This window comes from Ambystoma mexicanum, chromosome 1p (genome assembly GCF_040938575.1).
Source record: "Ambystoma mexicanum isolate Mex_15411 chromosome 1p, UKY_AmexF1_1, whole genome shotgun sequence".
Taxonomy (NCBI): domain Eukaryota; kingdom Metazoa; phylum Chordata; class Amphibia; order Caudata; family Ambystomatidae; genus Ambystoma; species Ambystoma mexicanum.
The window spans coordinates 698,217,783-698,236,509 of NC_090921.1; the positions used below are offsets into that span (position 1 = coordinate 698,217,783).

At 48.7% G+C, this 18,727-nt stretch overlaps 1 protein-coding gene across 5 annotated transcripts in view; it reads left to right on the top strand.

The window, feature by feature from the left end:
- GON4L (gon-4 like) overlaps window positions 1-18,727 on the top strand; it is a 2,357,623-nt gene that overhangs the window by 1,734,994 nt on the left and 603,902 nt on the right. For all 5 annotated transcript variants that reach the window (XM_069649947.1, XM_069649953.1, XM_069649967.1 and 2 more), the window contains one exon: window positions 13,654-13,851. In XM_069649947.1, coding sequence (XP_069506048.1) covers window positions 13,654-13,851 — 198 coding nt within the window. The remainder of the gene's footprint in view (window positions 1-13,653; window positions 13,852-18,727) is intronic.

Consider the following 18,727-nt stretch of genomic DNA (forward strand, 5'->3'; position numbering starts at 1 on the left):
TATTGCCTAAAGTGTGTTTAAATAAATAATTGTATACTTTTGATACAAAGCTCTGGTCAGTGTTTGTTCTACTGTGTTTTTGGCCCTATTGTGTATACTCTATATACTGCCCTACTCTTCTTGAGAGAAGTCGGACTGCTCAGCCTCAGCTACCAGGTAAATCTTGGAGGTGCAGACTGCTACCAATTGGGTTTACTGCTTACTCCTGTAGTCTTAATCTTCTTGCAGTGGTCCCCAAGGGAACTGCACAGGATTCTGCCTAACACGCACCGCTGAGATGTTGTCCATCTTCAAATGGATGTAACAGTCCGCCTGTCTTTGGCGAACACTTTCACTGCAAAGGAGCCTGCTAGCAGCTCTAAACAGTTTGTCTAGCCATAGCTCTTCCGCAGACCACTTGCCTCCTGTTTGCAAATGTCTGCACTTGAGCCCCAGCCTGTTCGGCTCGTGACTGACTGCATCACCAGTTCGGGAAAGTCCCTGAAAAATGGCCCTGCCATTCCTGGCTTCCATGTTCTGTAGCCACCAGTCTAGCTCTACCTTCCCGTCCTCGTCCAATGGCACTAACTGATCCCCCTCCTTCAGGTGTCTGATCTTCAACAGCTGCAGTGCCCTTTAGTGTAGGGGGCCGAGGAAAATGGCCTGAATCGATGACGCTGGTAGCCCCACTTTCCTGGCCAGATTCCAAAGTGAAATATGCGTTTTCTGAATTGCTGCCCTCAGCTCCTTCTTGATTGCTTTCATCTTCTGTTGAGGTAGCTGTAAAATGGCTTGTCTGGTATCTATAACGAAACCCAGAAACTCCATCCTCTGACTCTGAACTAATTCTGACTTCTCTCGGTTGACCAAAAAACATAGGGAAGTTAACACTTAGCTTACCCATTGCACTTGACTCGCTAACACCTCTTTGTCCTCTGCTAGAATCGTCTAGGTATATAATCATCCTGATACCGCTGTCTCTAGCTGCTACTACTGGTCTCATCACTTTGGTAAAGGCCCAGGGAGCTGAGGCCAGTCCGAAGGGCAGGCAGGCGAACTGCCAGCTCTGACCCTGCCAAAAAAACCTGAGGAATCTTATGTGATCCAACACAATTGGAATCGTCAGATAGGCATCTTTAAAATCTAGCCTCGCTAGCCAATCTGCTTTGCGCAGAATGTCCCTGAGGAGGTGGATTCTCCCTCCATCTTGAAATGCCTGTAAATGAGCCAGCTGTTCAGCTCTTTGAAGTTGATCACTGGCCTGGATTTCCCTTTCCTGTGCACCAGGAACATCTTGCTGTAGAACCCTGTCTGTCCCGTCAGACACCTCTCTATTGCCCCTTTCTCTATTAGGTTGTTGAACTCCGTATTGAGGCGTTGCTCCTCCTCTTTGGACATTCCTAGTTTTGGTGGGAAGCGCTTCTGTAGTGGGTAGCCCACAAATTCCAGTCTTAAACCTGCTACTGCTTGTAGTACCCAAGCATCGCTCGATAGCTCTCGCCATTTGCTTAAATATCACAGCGTCCTGCCCCCCACCCTGGAGTAATGTTTCACTGTGCTCACTTATCCCTAACACTGCTCTGCTGTCTATATCCGCCGCGCTCTCTGCGTCCATGTGGACCTCTTCGCCTTGACGGAAAGAAGGCTTCTTGCTGGGAGTTCAGGCTTCGGGCACTCTGATTTCATCCTAAAATATGCTTCTTTCTCAAGCGGCTTCCTAATCCGTTGAGCCATGTACTGTGCCACCCTCGGCGATGGAGACCACTCCTTAGGCTTCGGGTGTCTTATGTTATCGGGGTCAAACATTTCGGCTTTATCATCTCCATCTTCCTGAGCCGCCTTTGGCAGCTGCAGTGTTTGATTTGTCTGGTTAGGGAGATTGCTGCCTTGGTCCTCATCGTCCTGATCAAGATCTCCCTCATCATCATCGGAGGTCATATCGCCTTCATTGACATCCCCTTTATACTCCTACGTCTCCTCCCCTTTCCTCCATACTGCATGGGCGTACTTCGCTATGGATGGGAGACGGAACCTTTTTCACCAGAAAAAATCTTTTTCCCCTTTAAATTTAGAGGCGCGTGTGGGCGCGGCCCTGGACGCATGAGCTCCCCTGACTCCGCTCAACGGCACCACTCCCCAGGCCTCTTTTCCATGTCGACGGGAGCAGATCGCTTTCACTAGCACTCCTGGGTTTGGCTTTGGCCTTGTAATTCCACACGCTCTTCCTAGGATACTGTCTTTTGGTCTTTAATCAGGTACTCGGTCCTCTGGCACAATGCTCCTCCCCGATGAATGTTGACGTCATCGGGCTTCAGCAGATTTCCAGCCTGCGAGGGGCTCATCCCTACGTCCGACCCCCACGCTCTTTTCCTCTGCTGCCTTGGCCCTGAACACAGCTGGGAGGGTTTATCCGTGTGTGACGCGCTTACACCTGCGCTCTGAAGAACAGGTTAGCTCGGTGGAGAGAGCCCTTTGAATGATCTCCTACAGAGGACTTGAAGAATTTCGTCAGGCACAAGTCAAGGCCCAAGGTAGGGCCACTCTTCTCATCCGCACCCCGCAAGGGCGACTCCTTCCCCACGAAATGTCCAATCCGGAGGGACCGTTCAGGTTCCAACACCAGCACAGGTACCGTGGCTGCTTCAGCTGCCGGCTGCTAGATTCTGCCGGTGACGTTGCTGAGGGACCGCAAGGTTCTTTTACCGGGTGTTCACCCGGGGGGGGGGGGCTACAACCTACTACCGGACAAATGTCTCAGGGGGCGCCTGTACGCAGCACTAGCCGCGACACAGCCGAGGGGATAACGCCTATCGGGGCCCGTCCTGAGGTGCAGGGTAGGCCTCGAGCTCCACTGCCAATAGTCCAGGAGGAGGCCAGGCCCAGCGCTGCAAGCACCATGATGCAGGCACGTGGCATGCAGCCTGACAAAATGGCCGCTCGTCCGACGCCATCCCCTTTCGGGGAGCAGGTAGGGGAGCGAGTTTCCAGGTGGGACTGATCTTAGGCAGGTACGTGGCCTACAGCATATATCCTTCAGCGTCGCAGGGCAGATAAACCCTGCATGCAGCAAGGCAGAGTATGCCCAGGCCTCAGCAACCTCAAGTCCCTGCTCCTACTCCCGCACCACCTAGCTCCCCACCAGCCTGTGAGGACAGTTTTTTTTTAAAGTTCCTCACTCTTATGAGGTCCCCTCAGGTGGGAGCCATCCTTCACGATGTGATCAGGGACGTGCTGCCTCCAGTCCCGTCGCTAGCTCCCACGGTCATTCCTCCTATGGCTCCAGCGCCTCAGGCCCACGCCGGGCCCCAGGATTCTGGCACCCCGGCCCCCTGCAGCCCAGGCAGTTCCACACCCACCTACACAGCAGCCTCCGGCACTGGTCAGCACACCTCAGCCTTCGGTGCCCAGTACACCTCCACCTGCTCCGGACCTGCAGGACACCCTGGCGGAAACCTAGGAGGAGGAGGACCCCGACACACCGTCATCGGCAAAGGCGTTTCATGAACGGCTCGCAGGTGTGGCTGAATACTTGGGGCTTCCACAACCCGAGGTTGAACAACTAGGGGCGGAGGTCCTGGCCGAGGTCCTCCCTCTACGCCTCGCGGCCAGAACAGGGATTCTAATGCCGAACGACAATGTCACCTTGGCCAAAAGGGGATGGCTTAAACCCCATTAGGCGCAGCCTACCAATTGGCACCTTGATGCCAAGTACAGGCAATTGGAGGGGGATCCACTCTTGCTGTCAGCACACCCTCAACCACACTGCTCGATGATTGCTGCGGCCTCACTCTACTCCAAGCCGCAGTCTTCCTCGGCTACCTCGTCCTCGGCCCTCCTAGGCAAGGAGGAGAAGATCTTGAAGGCATAATGAAAGAAGGTCTATTCCAATGCCTCGCTGCACCCTAGTCAGTCTAATGCAGACGCTGTGCTCACAGCTGTCAATCAAAGGCTTTGGTGTGAAATGGCTGACTTACTTTTGGACCTTCCGGTGCAGAGTTAAGTGCACTTCAAGGGGGGGGCTGGCAGATGCAAAAATGGTGGCTCAGGATATCATGAAGTCCATGGTGGCTCATATATACCCCTCCGGCTGTGCCATCTGCATCGCTACGGACATGAGAAGAACTGCCTGGCTACGGGTTACCAAGTTCAACCCGGACACCCAGGAGCACATATTGGACCTTCCATTCGAGCAAGGTGGTGACCTTTTTCTTTCCACCACAGACGAGGAACTTGATAAGAAGAAAAACAGTAAACAGGCTGCAAAATCCTTATCTATCCTCACTAAGTCCACGTCTAAGACGTACAACCTGACGCACCAGCGTTCCGACAAGGGGCGGACCTTCGGCGGCTTCTAGGTAGGAAGGTCAAGACAGCCGGACCAGTCTCCAAGTCAGCACTGCCGTAAGCAGCACAAGGCGGGGAATAAGGGCTTCTTTCAGTCCCCCTCCTCAGCCCCAGCCTCAGAGGGAAAAAAGGTATGACGCTCTCCTCTGGGTCCACATGTCTCCACTGGGGGCAGGCTTGCCCTTCACGCACAATATTGGCGCATGACGTGCCGCCGACCCCTGAATCCTCTCAATAGTGTCCATGGGGTCTCTCTCTCTGTCTCTCTCTCTCTGTCTCTCTCTCTCTGTCTCTCTCTCTGTCTCTCTCTCTGTCTCTCTCTCTCTCTCTCTCTGTCTCTCTCTCTTTGTCTCTCTCTCTCTGTCTCTCTCCCCACACACAGATTGGGACAGCAATGGAAGAAGTCCCAGTGGGGTATGGGCTTCTACTTCAGAATTTACTACCATACACAAGAACAACCAGGCTGGCCTGACAGTTGTTGGACCTTTCCTCCTTGAACCTTCACCCTCCCTCTTCAAAAGTTCAAGATGGTTACCCTAGTGCTTATTACGGAGATACTGTGCAGGAGAGACTGTATGTGCTCCCTGGATCTGAAGGACGCGTACTTACACATCCCTATTTATCAGCCTCATCGGTCCTTTCTGAGGTTCAGGATCATGGACTTTCATTTCCAATACAAACTTCTACCCTTTGGCCTCAACTCAACCCCCGGGGTATTTACCAGACTTATGAATGTGGTGGCAGCCCTTCTCCAGGCCCATGGTCACTATATCTGTCCATACCTAGACGACTGGCTCATCAGGGTGAAATCCCCAGAGGCGGCCCATCACACCGCCTCCGCCCTCATGACTACGCTACACGACTTGGGATTTTCCATCTATCTCAAGAAGTCACAGCTGGAGCCCATGTAGAATCTAACTTTTCTAGGCCTCATCAGGGATACAGGCTCCAAGAGAGTTTTTCCCTCAGAGGACAAGATCACAGCCATCAAGGCATTTTCTCAGCAGAGCTGTGACCTCCGCATGATCTACCAACACCTCTTGTGTATCATGGCAGCATATCTACTGGTAGTGCCATACACGAGGCTCAAAATTAGACGTTTGCAACTGCACTTCGCAGCCTCATGGAGTCAGAAGAGGGGTTCCCAGGCGGAATTCATCAGCATTCCTCCGTTTCACCACCAGGACCTTGTCTGGGGAAGCATTGACTGGTCTGGTGAAGCACTGACTGCAACTTGAGGATAGATAGACTCTTCAGGCAACCAGCATCACAGGTTACCATCACCATGGATTCTTCCTTGGAGGGTTGGGGAGCCACCCTGGACAACCACAGTGTCCATGGAGTTTGGTCTCTTCAGGAGCGGGAGGCTCACATCAACGGACTTGAGTTGATGGCCATCTGGCTTGCTCTCAAAGCCTTCCTTCCCATGATCGATTGGCAGGACATTCCTCATTCAAACGGACAGCTCCACCAGCATGTATTACATCAACAAACAGGGTGGCACCAGGTCTCCTCCCCTATGTACCTTGGCAATCTGCATTTGGGAGTGGGCTATGGAGAAAAACGTTTGCTTGAGGGCATTTCATCTCCCGGGGGAGTCCGACTTGGAGGCGGACAGGCTCAGCAGACTGGGTGCGGACAACTACGAATGGCAGTTGAACGAACAAGTCCTTCAAGAGATCTTCAACATATGGGGTCATCCGCAGGTGTGAATCTTTTTGTCACCTGGTCCAAAAGGAGGTGCCCCTAGTTCGCATCCTGGCAGGGACAGGGCTGGGGCTCTCTGGGCGACGCAATGCAGATACAATGGGACAACATGAACGCCTATGCCTTCCCTCCCACTCCCCTGGTTCACAGGGTAATCTGCAAGATCAGGGAGGCTCGGCACCTGTGGGTCATCCTGATAGCTCTGTGGTGGCCTGCAAGGCCATGGCTCTAGGATCTACTCAGCCTGTTGGAACAGGCCCTGGTGCACCTTCCGCTGGGTCCAGCTCAGCTTCTGTCACAGCAGGGGGGCACGGTCCTGCACCCCGCTCCCCAGAAACTAGCCCTCGCAGCGTGGTTCCTGAACAGGTCCCACTAAAGCATCTACATCTGTCTCGGGCTAACCTAGACATTATACAGGGCGCTAGGAGCAATGCTACCAGGAGCCAGTACAAAAACAAGTGGACTAGGTTCTGCCACTGGGCTTCATCAAAGGTAGTTGATCCATTGACCTGCACTCTGGACGCTGTTCTATCCTTCACTGCACACCTTGCACACTCAGGGGTGCAGGTGGACACATGTTGCACCTATTTGGCGGCAGTCACAGCCTACCGGAACTTGGAGGAGGGGCATTTTCTTCCTCTAATCCGGTGGTTAAAGGACAACTGCCGGGCCTCACCAGGCTCTACCCGCCTATCAAGAAGCCAGGCCGGTGTGGGACCTTAACCTGGTCTTAGGCGCCCTGGCTTATAAACCATCCAAGCCCATGGCGTCCGCAGACATCAAACTAGTCACTATTAAGACAGCTCTACTGGTGGGACTTAAATTTGCATGCAGGGTCAGTGAAATCCAGGCACTGGTGTCTTCAGACCCTTGTGGCTTCAGACCCTTGTACTACTTTCCATAAAGACAAGGTGGTGCTTAGAACTCACACCGTATTCTTACCAAAGGTGTTCTCCTCTTTCCCCCTGAAGGAGGAGATGCTGTTACCCACTTTCTTCGCTGACCCTAAGAAAGACAGGGCTAAAAGCTTCCGCAAATCGGAGGCTCTCTGTCACCTTCGGTGGGTCAAGGCCATGCTATCAAGCTTCCAAAGCCTCCGTAGCAAGATGGATGGTAGCGACCATCAAGGAGGCCTATGATGGGCAGCACAAACCGCTCCCGGCAAATATACATGCCCACGCTATCAGAGCCATAGATACAGCTGTGGCTTTTCAAAGGCACGTTCCGTGGCAGGTCAGGGCGGCTACCTGGGCTACGCCTTCAGGTTTCTGCAAGCACTACTGTTTGGATGCCAGCTCCACGTCGGACGCAGCATTTGGTCAGGCAGTGATAAGGAACTTGTTTTCTTCAGAGGGTTACCTCTCCACCCTGGGGCTACAATCAGTTGTAATCACCCTGCAGTAGGAGTAATTCTAAGTTTCTCACCGTAGTGACTAACGTACTCCTAGTTCATAGTCGCCTTTCCTCCATGCGTCCCACCATCCTCACCCTTAATAAAACTGGTGTCATTAGGCAGTGGTAATATTCTCGACACGTCAAAGTGGACTGAGGAGTGGCGCCGGTGGGCGGAGTCAGGGAAGCGCATGCTCCCAGGACTTCACGCCTCTAATTGTAAAGGGGAAGAAGATTTTTTCTGGTGAAAAAGGTTCAGTCTCCCGTCGCTAGCGAGGGACGCCCATGCAGTATGGAGGAAACAGGACTATGGACTAGTAGTATGTTAGTCACTACGGTGAGTAACTTATCATTTATTCACCCCTCCGGCAGGGGTTTAGCGGCTCTGCACAGCCGTCCTCCCCAAATAGGCACTTATCAATTTGCCTAAGAAGTCGGCTACCTCCCGGGGCGTTTTGTTGACCCCCACTATAGGACCTGGGAGGGTAGAAGAGGGGGTGCTCTTCCGGGTCTTGTTCTCCCCCTAGGTCAGCCCTTTCCTGGGGCATTTGGCTAAGGTTCCCTCACCAGGGCTGAGCTCCTTCTTTCAGCAGGAGCTTTAGCTTTTGCAGTAATGAGGGTTTCCAGTGCTTGGAGTATCTCCTGTATGTGTTGAAAACCTTGTGACACAGCTATGGCCAGTCACCTAGGACTTTTTTTTACTTAAAGCTCAGCCCCTGTCCAACTCCTGCTCCTCCTCCTCACTGTATTCTTGTGCTGAGCGGTCTTGTTCCATTTAGAATGCAAAGGAGGGCTGACCAATGGGTAAAGGTGTACTGATGCCTGTTCCCTCAAGCTCCTCTCGCTCAAATGTTGTGCACCTGTGGTTTGTTTGGACTTTGAAGGCTGCTTCTTCAGAGAGCGTCTCAGATACCTACAATCCCTGTGGACCGCAACTTATTGAAGATGTGCGCTCTACAATGTGAAACTTGGAGGTTCTTTCCTTTAAATCCGAGGCAACGCTCGTGCGTGTGCCCGGATGTGCATTGAATAAATGCTGGCTAAGTGATGTGATCTTGGTGCTCGGGGACTCAACGCGTACACCCTGAAATGTGCGCCCTGTCAAAGACAGGATCCTTTACTCTAAAGCGGCTTCCAAGCCACGTTATGCTTGTCGGAACTGTAGTAGTTCCCTGGGGAGCGGTCTGGAGCCCTGGCGTGAGTAAAATTACTTGCGGCCCGGAACGCTACTCGGTGACAGCTAGTTAATGAGACAAAACACAGTCTCGATGGTGCGAAAACTGTGGCTACCGTGCTACTTGCGCATTGCATACAAAACTGCAGGCACAGGAAATCAAATCCAAAATGCCTTGCACCTACATGTTAAGCACAATGTTAAATCACTACAGTCCCCACTGACAGCCTCTAAAGGCTTCCCATGACATTCAAACACACCAGAGCAAATAAAGTTGACTTATATGCTTAGAGGGCAGCAAAGAAAGAGTCGTCTCAGACAGGATGTGGCTAAAAGGGTGAACTGAGACATGATTGGTTAAGGAAGAGTGTACAAAACTACAGACTACCTCAATTCAAATAAGGTTAAGCAGAGACGGTATTCTATCAGAGCAAATAATGACATCGAGAGGATTGAAGCAGGGATGCATTCTTGCATCCACTCTGTTTAACTTTATTTTTGATATGTGTATGAGTTTTGGAGATATAACAGATTCTCCTAAATTAGAAGGTCAGGAAGTAAATTGGCTATTCTATGCTGATGATCTCTTACTATCAAAGACTCCGTCCGGGCTAGAAAACATGCTTAAAAGCCTGGAAAAATATGCTAAACAAAATATGATAGCAATAAATACAAAATAAACTCAAATTATGCAGTTTGGAAATGGAAATCAACTCTGTCGTAAAAATGTATGGCATTTGGACAAAGTAGATCTTCAAATTGTACCATCTTATATATACCTAGGGGTCAATATAAATAACCATCCCTGGGATATGCTTTATGAGACAGGTCTGAAAGCAAAACTAAGTACAGCCACATCGCAAGCTCGGATCATTGATAACCGATTTGGTAAATGTTCTGTTATTCCTATTTTGACATATTACAAACAGAAAACCATTCCAATTCTAACTTACGGATCAGAAACAAAAGTGCCAAAATCTGGAGTATACTGGAATAAGTTGAAAGGCTTTTTTTGGAAAGCAGTCCTAAAGCTACCAACCTCAGTCCCAATAAGGTTGCCAGACATTTGGTCGAAAAAAATTGGTCGACCAGACAAATGGTCGAACCAATTTGGTCGAAAACCAAATGGTCGAATTTTTTTTTATTTTAACCCTTTTTTTTTTTTTTTTTTGGGGGGGTCCCCCCCCAACCCCCTTTTTTTCTCTAAAAACCCCTTTTTTTACTAAACGAAAACCCGAAAAATATAAATAAAAAAAAAATTCGACCATTTGGTTTTCGACCAAATTGCGTCGATCAAATTGCAGTCGACCAGTTTTTTTTCGACGAATTGACTGGACACCTCCCAATAACTTTAGTTGGACATGAGCTAGGGCTGATTTCCTTATGTGCTCATTGCAAATGGAAAGTACATATGCTTTATCGTAAATGCTTACTCGCAGATAAGAAAGAGAACATTTTAACCATATTGTCTAATTATGTTAAAATCTCTAATGAAACGTTTATGCTTGAATGGAGATCGAAAGCTCCGGAGATTATGGACGATGCTTGTATATCAGATCAGATCCTTCTACAAAACCCAGAGTTGGCGAAGGAAAAATTATGGGAATTCGATTGGATTCGAACAAGGGAAGGCTGTGGCAATTAAAGTGTGTTTAAGAAAAACACATTTGCACTTAAATGTTGTGGTTCGATGGAACCATATCTATTTCAATCCCCTGATAGAAAACATTGTTCCGGTCTTCTGCATTTAAGATTAAATCTTTGGAAAACGCAAGAGGTAACAGGGAAATGGTATTCCCTATCACCCCAAAAACAATTGTCGATTTTGTAACAGTGTAATGGAAGCCTTGAAACATATATTGTTGGAATGTGACAATTTGAAACCAATGCGTATTAGATACTTTTGGACCTACTTTGAACAATATGTAAAGATAGATGTAGCGAGGTTGTGGTTTCATATTTTTCATATACATTCCAAATCATTGGGGTTTGTGACTATGAATTTTTTGGCAGAATTAGATTTGAATAAAGATGAATTACTCTTGTGAGAAACATTCAAAGTAGTGACATTTCAGTAAATATTTAACATTACTTTTAATTATGGAATATGATCATTTTATTTTTTTATTCTTATTCCGATTCATGTTTTTATCATAATTCTTTTAAAATGTCATTTTGAAAGGTTGAGTCAGCCAAACAAAATAAAATAAAATTTTAAAAAAATAAATAAACTACTGAACACAGAAGACTTCTGGGGATTTGTACTCTTGTGACAAAGTTTTGTTTTAATGTTAAAAAAGAAAAAAGAAAATATTTTAAAAGGCTGCTCTGGAGAGTGGCATTAAAGAGTTTAAGCATAATGGTTGCCTCCGGTCTTGACTTGGAATCTAAAAGGATTTTGTGGAAACTGGGAGCGGGCGCGTCTCTGGGCTTGCACGGCTTTTCTGAGCTTTCTCACTAATGCGCCCACTGTTGGGAAAGATTACGCTTTTAGAAAACTTTCCCTCCATATTATATGGACCCCCATACTTTTTGCTTTTATTTTATGACTGGTCTTGACTTCCCTGTGCTTTTTGCTCATTTTGTCCTGGGGAAACTGAACAGTCCTGACTGCCAGTACTGGGAAAGGATCTATGCGAATATTGCGATGGCCGAAAATGCCGACTTTAAAAAATAAATGTTTTTTACACCACATATATATGCGGGGGAGACCCCCATATCAATATTATATTCTATACCCCCCACATATATGTGGTGTAAGGGGGGGTAAAAAAAAAAACTCTGCATTTATGGCCTTCGTAATTGTGAGGGCGACATTTTGGTACGATTTCCTGGGAAACTGTTTCCCTTTTTGTCTTTTACTTTTGGCCTGTTTTGTAACTTTTCTGACAGTGCACACAGCATCTTACAATGCAGGGCATGGGGATACTTTTGGATCAACCTAGATTTTTACACTGGGATTTTTGGTTAGTTTTTCATGTGCCTATGGGACTAGCTGGTGGCACTAATCCCATTTCTACCATTTTTTTTGCAGTGTTTTTAGTGTACACGTTTGCGTTTACTGCATCTGGCTACTGAAGATGGCTGGTGTCCTAAAATAGCTGCGCCACAAGATTTGTTTTCACTTGTCCTTTAACAATATTGTGTTTTGGCGTTCCTCTTGCTTTCTCAGGTCAGGAAATCCCTAATATGGTCATGAATTTGCCCGGGAAAGCTGCTGTTTTTGTGGTCTAGTGCATGCCATTTGTGTGTAGACCCAGGAAGTGGGTGGGACTGCCTATTCCCGTGCACCAACTGGGGTTCCAGAAAGTCTGTTGTGCATGCATGGGTGAAACCCACAATACTCCCTGATTAGACCACTGCTGGCTGAGTGAGTGGTGCACATCCTTAACATTAGTGGGCTGATTTTTGCTATGAACCTGGATTTGGGATAAGAGGACTCTGACAGCCATTCCAGATCAGCATTGGAGACAAGATCCTGTGTAGCCGCACAGCCGAACGAAGACCCGTGGACGACTTCTGAAGAGGCCTGGTTACCTTTCCTGCATTTGCCCCTGTGAAGCCCTGCTTGGACTACCTGATCTGAAATGGCCCTCTGTGTTGCTTGGTCCCTTAGACTGGTGGGACTAACCAGTCTCAACATCTTCTCGTTCTCCTGCAGTCCTAAGCCCTGGGAATCATCCCTGAACCACCCGTGGACCAACCAGCTCTGAATTGGGCTACCGCGCCAGAAGCATTGCAATTCTGCTTTTTGGTCTGGAACTTCAGTGAGCGGCAGCTCGTGCTATAAGTCGCCTTTCTGCCAAATTTCAGCTACCCACGTCAAGGGATCCTGCACGGGAACAACTTCTTCGACCGCGACTGGAGAGATGCCTGCTGTCGCCTGTGTGCAGTGATTGACACTGAAACCGGCTTCCTTGCGTCTGGTAGTGTCCTGAAGAGGCTTGCATCAGTACCTGCTGCTTTTCTTCATCAGGAAGGGTTGCCCTCTGCTCCTGCACCCGACCAGAAACTTCCCTGCGCTAGCAGCTCCTGGGCATCTTCTACTGGATCCAGTGGTGGGAAATCCTACCTTCAGCAACTCCTAGTGGACCTGCCAAGTCACTTAGGAAAATCGGAGTAGGGGTGGTGAGTAATCGCAATACTTACAGCCATCCCTATCCCCCTATAATAACCTTTTAGAATACTTTTTTCAATTCCATTCCTTCGCTTTTTAAACGTTTGTTTTAAAAGCTGTTCTAAGAGCTAGAAAAAGCATCTTACTAACCTGTAAAATCCTTGAAGTCTTTTGGAACATTCTTCACTACCACGAGAACTATTCCTGCCTTTGTCCCCTCTCCTGTGAAGGAACGTTGTGTCTTTTGGGCACAAGGCCCCATTCAACATGGTGATTGGACTTCTACAGTTAATGTCTTCATTCTTGTGAACTGATTATCCTTATTGCATAATTACCTACCTTCCTTTCAGGTGTTTAAGGGGATTGTATGTATTTCTAAAAACCAAAGGTGATTGTATATATCTTTTATAACTGAGTGTTGCATATTACTACCTGCTTGATTCATTTTTCTAGTGTGTTTTGGGCCAATAGTCAATAGAGTATTTGTGTAATTGCCTGTCTAAATCGAATCATTCTGTATTTCACTGTGTGGACTCATTGTAGACCCGTGGCCCCACTCGCCTCTCCAGAGACTAAGCCTGGACTACTCTCCATGCTTACCTTGATTGGGTTTGGCTAACCTCTGTGTTACCCTATTCACTGTAACTCGGGCGGCCTCATGAAATCTGTCCACCAGGCCACATTTTAGAAATCCATCTCAACAATTTGCCATAACAGCCACACTTCTCCCTATATGTATACTTGGCCTGACAGCCTACCTATAAATGCCATACACTAAAACCACCATTTGATCTTTCCTCTATATATCCTGCTTAAGACATGCCATGCCAGCCAGTGCTACTTGAGGAGCAGCCTTGGTTGCTTCACTGCCTGTCCAGCTCCAAAACCATGAGCCGTTGCCTGTTAAACCGATCATTGATATTTATCTTTTTCCCTGTAGGTGCGTGAAGCCTTGCAGCACAAGCAAGGCAAATATGAAGCATTTCTGCGCATCATCTATGATTTTGAGACCAGCAAAAGTCAAGGGACAGCTGTGGAGCTGTATTCCAGCCTGCACGATTTGCTCTACGATTACCCACAGCTGCTCAAGGATTTTGCTGCTTTCTTGCTGCCAGACCAAGCACTGGAGTGTGGACTGGTAGGTGTGCGTTTAAATATAAGGGCAGGAGCAAAATGTTACAGCAATGCAGAAGGGTTACACATTCGGGGTAAGAACACCTTTGAAATGCCTCGTAATGTTTTCTTTGTTAATCATGTGTGTAGCACTTGCCAATGACGGACCCTGCTCTGCTGGGTTGGCACAATTTTTAGAAGCCTAATGAGCAGATATTTCTTTTTCTCAACTTGCCCTAGTTTAACAGTTAGGAGTTATGCAGCTCCTGTGGGATTTAAGGGTGGTGTTTACATAGTGACTAAACACAAATGAGATCAATATAGGTGTGGCTGAGGACAGACCGGACCTTCTCAATTGCCACCAAGAGCAGCCAGAACTCATGAAATGTAATGTTATTGTAGGTTGACAAAACATCAGATTGCTTTGGTGCAATGGGTTTCAATTTGGCACCATAATGTTAGGTTTTAGATATTAACCTTGATGGACAATACCTCCTATCAGAGTGGATCATCTTGAGAGTGGAACTGTTGTTTGTTGAGGAATTGTGATGGAAGACATTTTATAATATTAGAGTGGGCGCTTTAAATGCAATTCTCAAACCCAGAGATTGCAAATGGAGGCAGCACAGATTGTGATTGACATCAGTGAATTTGCTTGCTCTTGAGCACAGTGTGAGGTCAGTTAGTTTGGGCAACTCCAAAGGTTCTTGCTAACAAACCACATTATTCTGTTACCTCTGTTCCTGAGGATAAACCTATTGAATATGAAATATAGGATTTGTACAATGAGTGATGCAAATACAGAGGACTCAGTAAATGGCGTTCTTATTCTTTGATCTCTGGATTACTGGTATTAGTATCCCATATTGATTGTAATGTAAAACTTGTCTAGAGTTTATAGTTTCCGTTGGTGGTATCAGACCAGATGCTTTTGCGTTGGGTTCCACACTCAATAAATGATCGTTCTCCAGCATTGTATCTGTCATAGATTTGCATGCTGTCTGAATATTCCCTGTCGTCAGGCTGGGAATCCTCTGTAACATTAAAGCAGTTTTCATTTGAATTTGAAAAACTGCAGTCACTTTATTGTTCTCCATCGCTTTGGGTCGTCTTGCCCCATATGCAGTCTCTCCCTTGGCTCCACTCCTGAAGGCCATTGTCAGATTATTTTATCCCACGTTGAAGTGTTGGGAGTCCTCTTCAGTTCTCTACTTCATTAGATATTCTACATAACATTTTGGACAATTAACACATTCTTTTTGATATTTCTGGAAATCCTCACATAAGTGCGTTTCTATTATTTCCCCATGACAAAATGAACAAAAGGCCAGGGGAGTGAAGCTGAAGGCTTTACTTCCCTGTAAAAAGTCAGGACAGGTTCAGAAACAAAAGCAAACATTTTGGGGGTCCATAGAATATGGAGGGAAAGTTGCCTAAAGAAAAATCTTTCCTAACAATGGTCATACAACAAGTAAATTGAACATCTTGGTGGCACTGGACATAATAGTATGAAATGCTCAATTTTCGTCGGGCAAAGAGTCCCGGATAGGGGGGTCACCAGGTTCACCATCCGCACGGTTCATGAGGCAGGTCAGCAGGTAGAGTGACTGGAACAACTGCAATCCTGGGCTGTAAGTCCGACACCAGAGTCTGACATGTAGACAAAATGTCCATTGATGGAGTGTGTGCTTTGTTGATTGGAAGCAGGCATCGGCTGAGGTGTACGTGGGAGCTGCATAACCTAAAGTGGTTTGGCTGGTGGCAATGACGACCGCACTCACTCATCTTTGTTGTCTAAAAACACTCCTTCCAGCCCTCAAAATCAATATTGATGGCATGTTCTTAAAGGTCCTCTTGTGGTACCTGGGAAGGACCAGGAACAGCAGGGTAACGTACAGTGCCAGTGTGAACAAAGGTTGTTTTCGCTGTGTAGGAGAGCTTGAAGTAATGGGCCGAGCCCATGGACATTCAGCGGGAGGCATGGAAACAGTGGAAGATTTCGTCGCTGATTAAATGGTTGCTGCCGTTGACTGAGTTTTTGTCATCAATGAGGCCAACATCACTGTTGATGTCTTGATTGTCGACGGACAGTCATCAAAGGAGTGGCTCACGAGGTTGTAGTGGATGACAACGTGCTGTGCTTATGAGCAGTGGACAAAGAGTGTGTTGACAGGATCGTCCGTTGAAAGTGTTTCGTGGACAAAGAGAGAAGTGGACGCTGAGGACTTTGAAGGGGCAGTCAACGAAGTAGTTGCAGCAGCCTTCATTAAGACAGGATCCTTATTCTAGGATCTTGTGTGTCAACTGTCTTGTCCAGGGCAGTTAGTGTGTGGCAAATGCCTCTTCACCCGATTTCCACGGGAAACATCCTCTTGTGGGACCTCAACCTCTTAGAAGAGGGCATGCACTCTTTCGGTCCACTGTGGCAGAGTGAAGCATGGCTGCCAACAGAAGCAGCTTCTGAGGCCACAGTCCCCTCACACGACCAAGCCACTAACCTTGTGTGTCAGTCCTTCAGGGTTTTGTTTGAGAAGGAGTGGTGTTAGGAAAGCAACTACTCTTACGTCCCGTTCCCTTTCCTCCATAATGTATAGGCGTCCCTAGCTAGGGACGGGAAACTGAACCTTTTTCACCAGAAAAAATATTCGTCCCCTTGAAATTTAGATGTGTGCGGGGGCGCAACCCTGTGAGCGTGCACTCCCCTGCCTCCGCCCACTGGTGCCATTCCTCAGCCCTCTTTTCCACATCAACGGGAACGGACCGCTTTCACCAGCGCTCCTGAGTTAGGCCTCCGGCCTTTTAATTCCATGCGCTCTTCTATGGAAGCCTTTCTTTTTTCTTCTCTTTTTTTCTCATTGCAATTGTCAGAGATAGGACTCTGTCCTCTGGTGCCACGTTCCTCCCTGGCACATGTCAGCGACGGCATATTTCAGCAGGTGTCCGGCCTGCAAGGGTTCCTTTCCCCACGTCGTGCTTTGCCTCCAGTGCCTTGGTCCCGACCACGGCTGTGACGGTTGTTCTGCGTGCAATGCATTGACCCTGCGAGCTCTGAACAATGGTTTGGCCAGCTGGAGGGAGCTGTTTGAAAGATCACCTCCAGAGGACATCAAGACACAAGTGAGGAGGAAGACCAGACCCAAGGTAGGTGCCCCGTTATCCTCTGCACCCTGCAAGGGTGAATTCTTCCCAAGAAGCACCCAAGTGGGAGGAGCCTTCCAGGTCCTAAGAACAGCAAGGGGACAGAGGCTTCTAGAGCTACCTGCCAACAGGCTGAGGGGCGTCACATGATCCTCCCGGTCCCACCGCTGAGGTTCTGCAAGGCTCTGGTACCCTGAGGTGCCAGAGCCCTGAGGGGGCACCTATACGCAGCAGTTGCACTACCAGCGTCATGGCCGATGGCACTCTGCCTCCCGGGTCTCTACCTGAGGTGCAGGGAAGCTCTGAGCCTTTGCTTTTAAGCGTGCAGGCGGCGACTAGGCATGTGGCGTGGGGTATGACAAAATGACCTCTAGGCCAAACAAGATGGCTTACCCGGAGTTGGTTCCTTCTGGAGAGCAGGCATTGGAACGCACGTCTAGATGGGACTGGACAATGCCAGTTACCTGACCCACATCATACCCGACCACATCTTCACTGGGGCGGTACTCCGCTCCCAGCTTGATGAGCCAATCACTGGCAAGACCTCAGCAGCCACAGGGCCCGGCTCCTACGACCCCAGGCCCTTCACCTGCATGCAAGGATAGGTTCTTTGAAAAGTTCCTTACCCTCATGAAATCATTGCAGATGGGCTCCGACCTTGGTCCAGACCCCGCTCCCAGTTCAGCCCTTGGTTTCCGCACTCACACCAGTCATGCTGGCGCCGCCTCTGGCGCAGCCCCCTCAGCAGCCTCTGGCGCTACCAGTCAGCACGCCACAGCTGCCTGCACCCAGCACTCCTTCGACATCTCCTGACCTGCAGGACACAGCGGGGGACGAGGATCAGGATACTCCCTCGTCAGCTAAGGCTTTCCACGAGAGACTGGCGGGCATGGCAGAATACCTGGGGATCCCGCAGCCACACATTTAACAACCTGAGGCAGGGGTCCTGGCTGAGGTGCTGACAATCCACCCTGCCACAAAAACTAGTATCCATCTACAAAAGGATGTAGAAGCCCTTGCCACGAATGGATGGGTAAAGCCACACTCCATGCAGCGTACCAATAAATGCCTTAGATGCCAAACATGGCCAGGCAGAGGGAGACTCCCTCCTACTGTCGGTGCACCCCAACCGCATTCCTCTGTTACATCTGCGGCCTCCCTTTCTTCATCTGCCCCCACATCAGCACTCCTAGGGAAAGGGAAAAAGCTGTTGGAGTCCTACGGCAAAAAGATTTACTCTAATGCCACGCTTCACCTGCACCAGGGCAACGCTGACGCGATGTTGGCAGTAGTGAATCAAGAGCTATGGCAGGAGATTGCAGACTAACTCCCAGAGCCTCTGCGCCTAGTTGGGTGTGATTCAGGGCTGGGTTGGCAGAGGCGAACATTGTGGTCCAGGATATCATGGAGTCTACAGTGGGGCTCACATTGACACTACGGGTAGGGCTATCTGTAATGCCACTGATATGGGGACAGCTTGGGTTAAGGCGACAAAATGGAACCCTGATATGTAGGAGGGCATTCTCGACCTTGCATTTGAATTGAGGGACTTGTTTCCCTCGTCCACAGACGAGAAACTTGACAAGAAGAAAAATAGCTGCCAAACAGCTGAATCTTTGCAATCCTGAAAAAATCGGCGCCCAAGGTCTATAGCCAAATTCACTAACGCTCTGACAGATCCCTTTCTGGAGCGATGCGCTTGACAGCCCGAACGGTCTCCTAGCCAGTCCCCATCCCAGGCACCAGCCTCGGAGGGGGAAAAA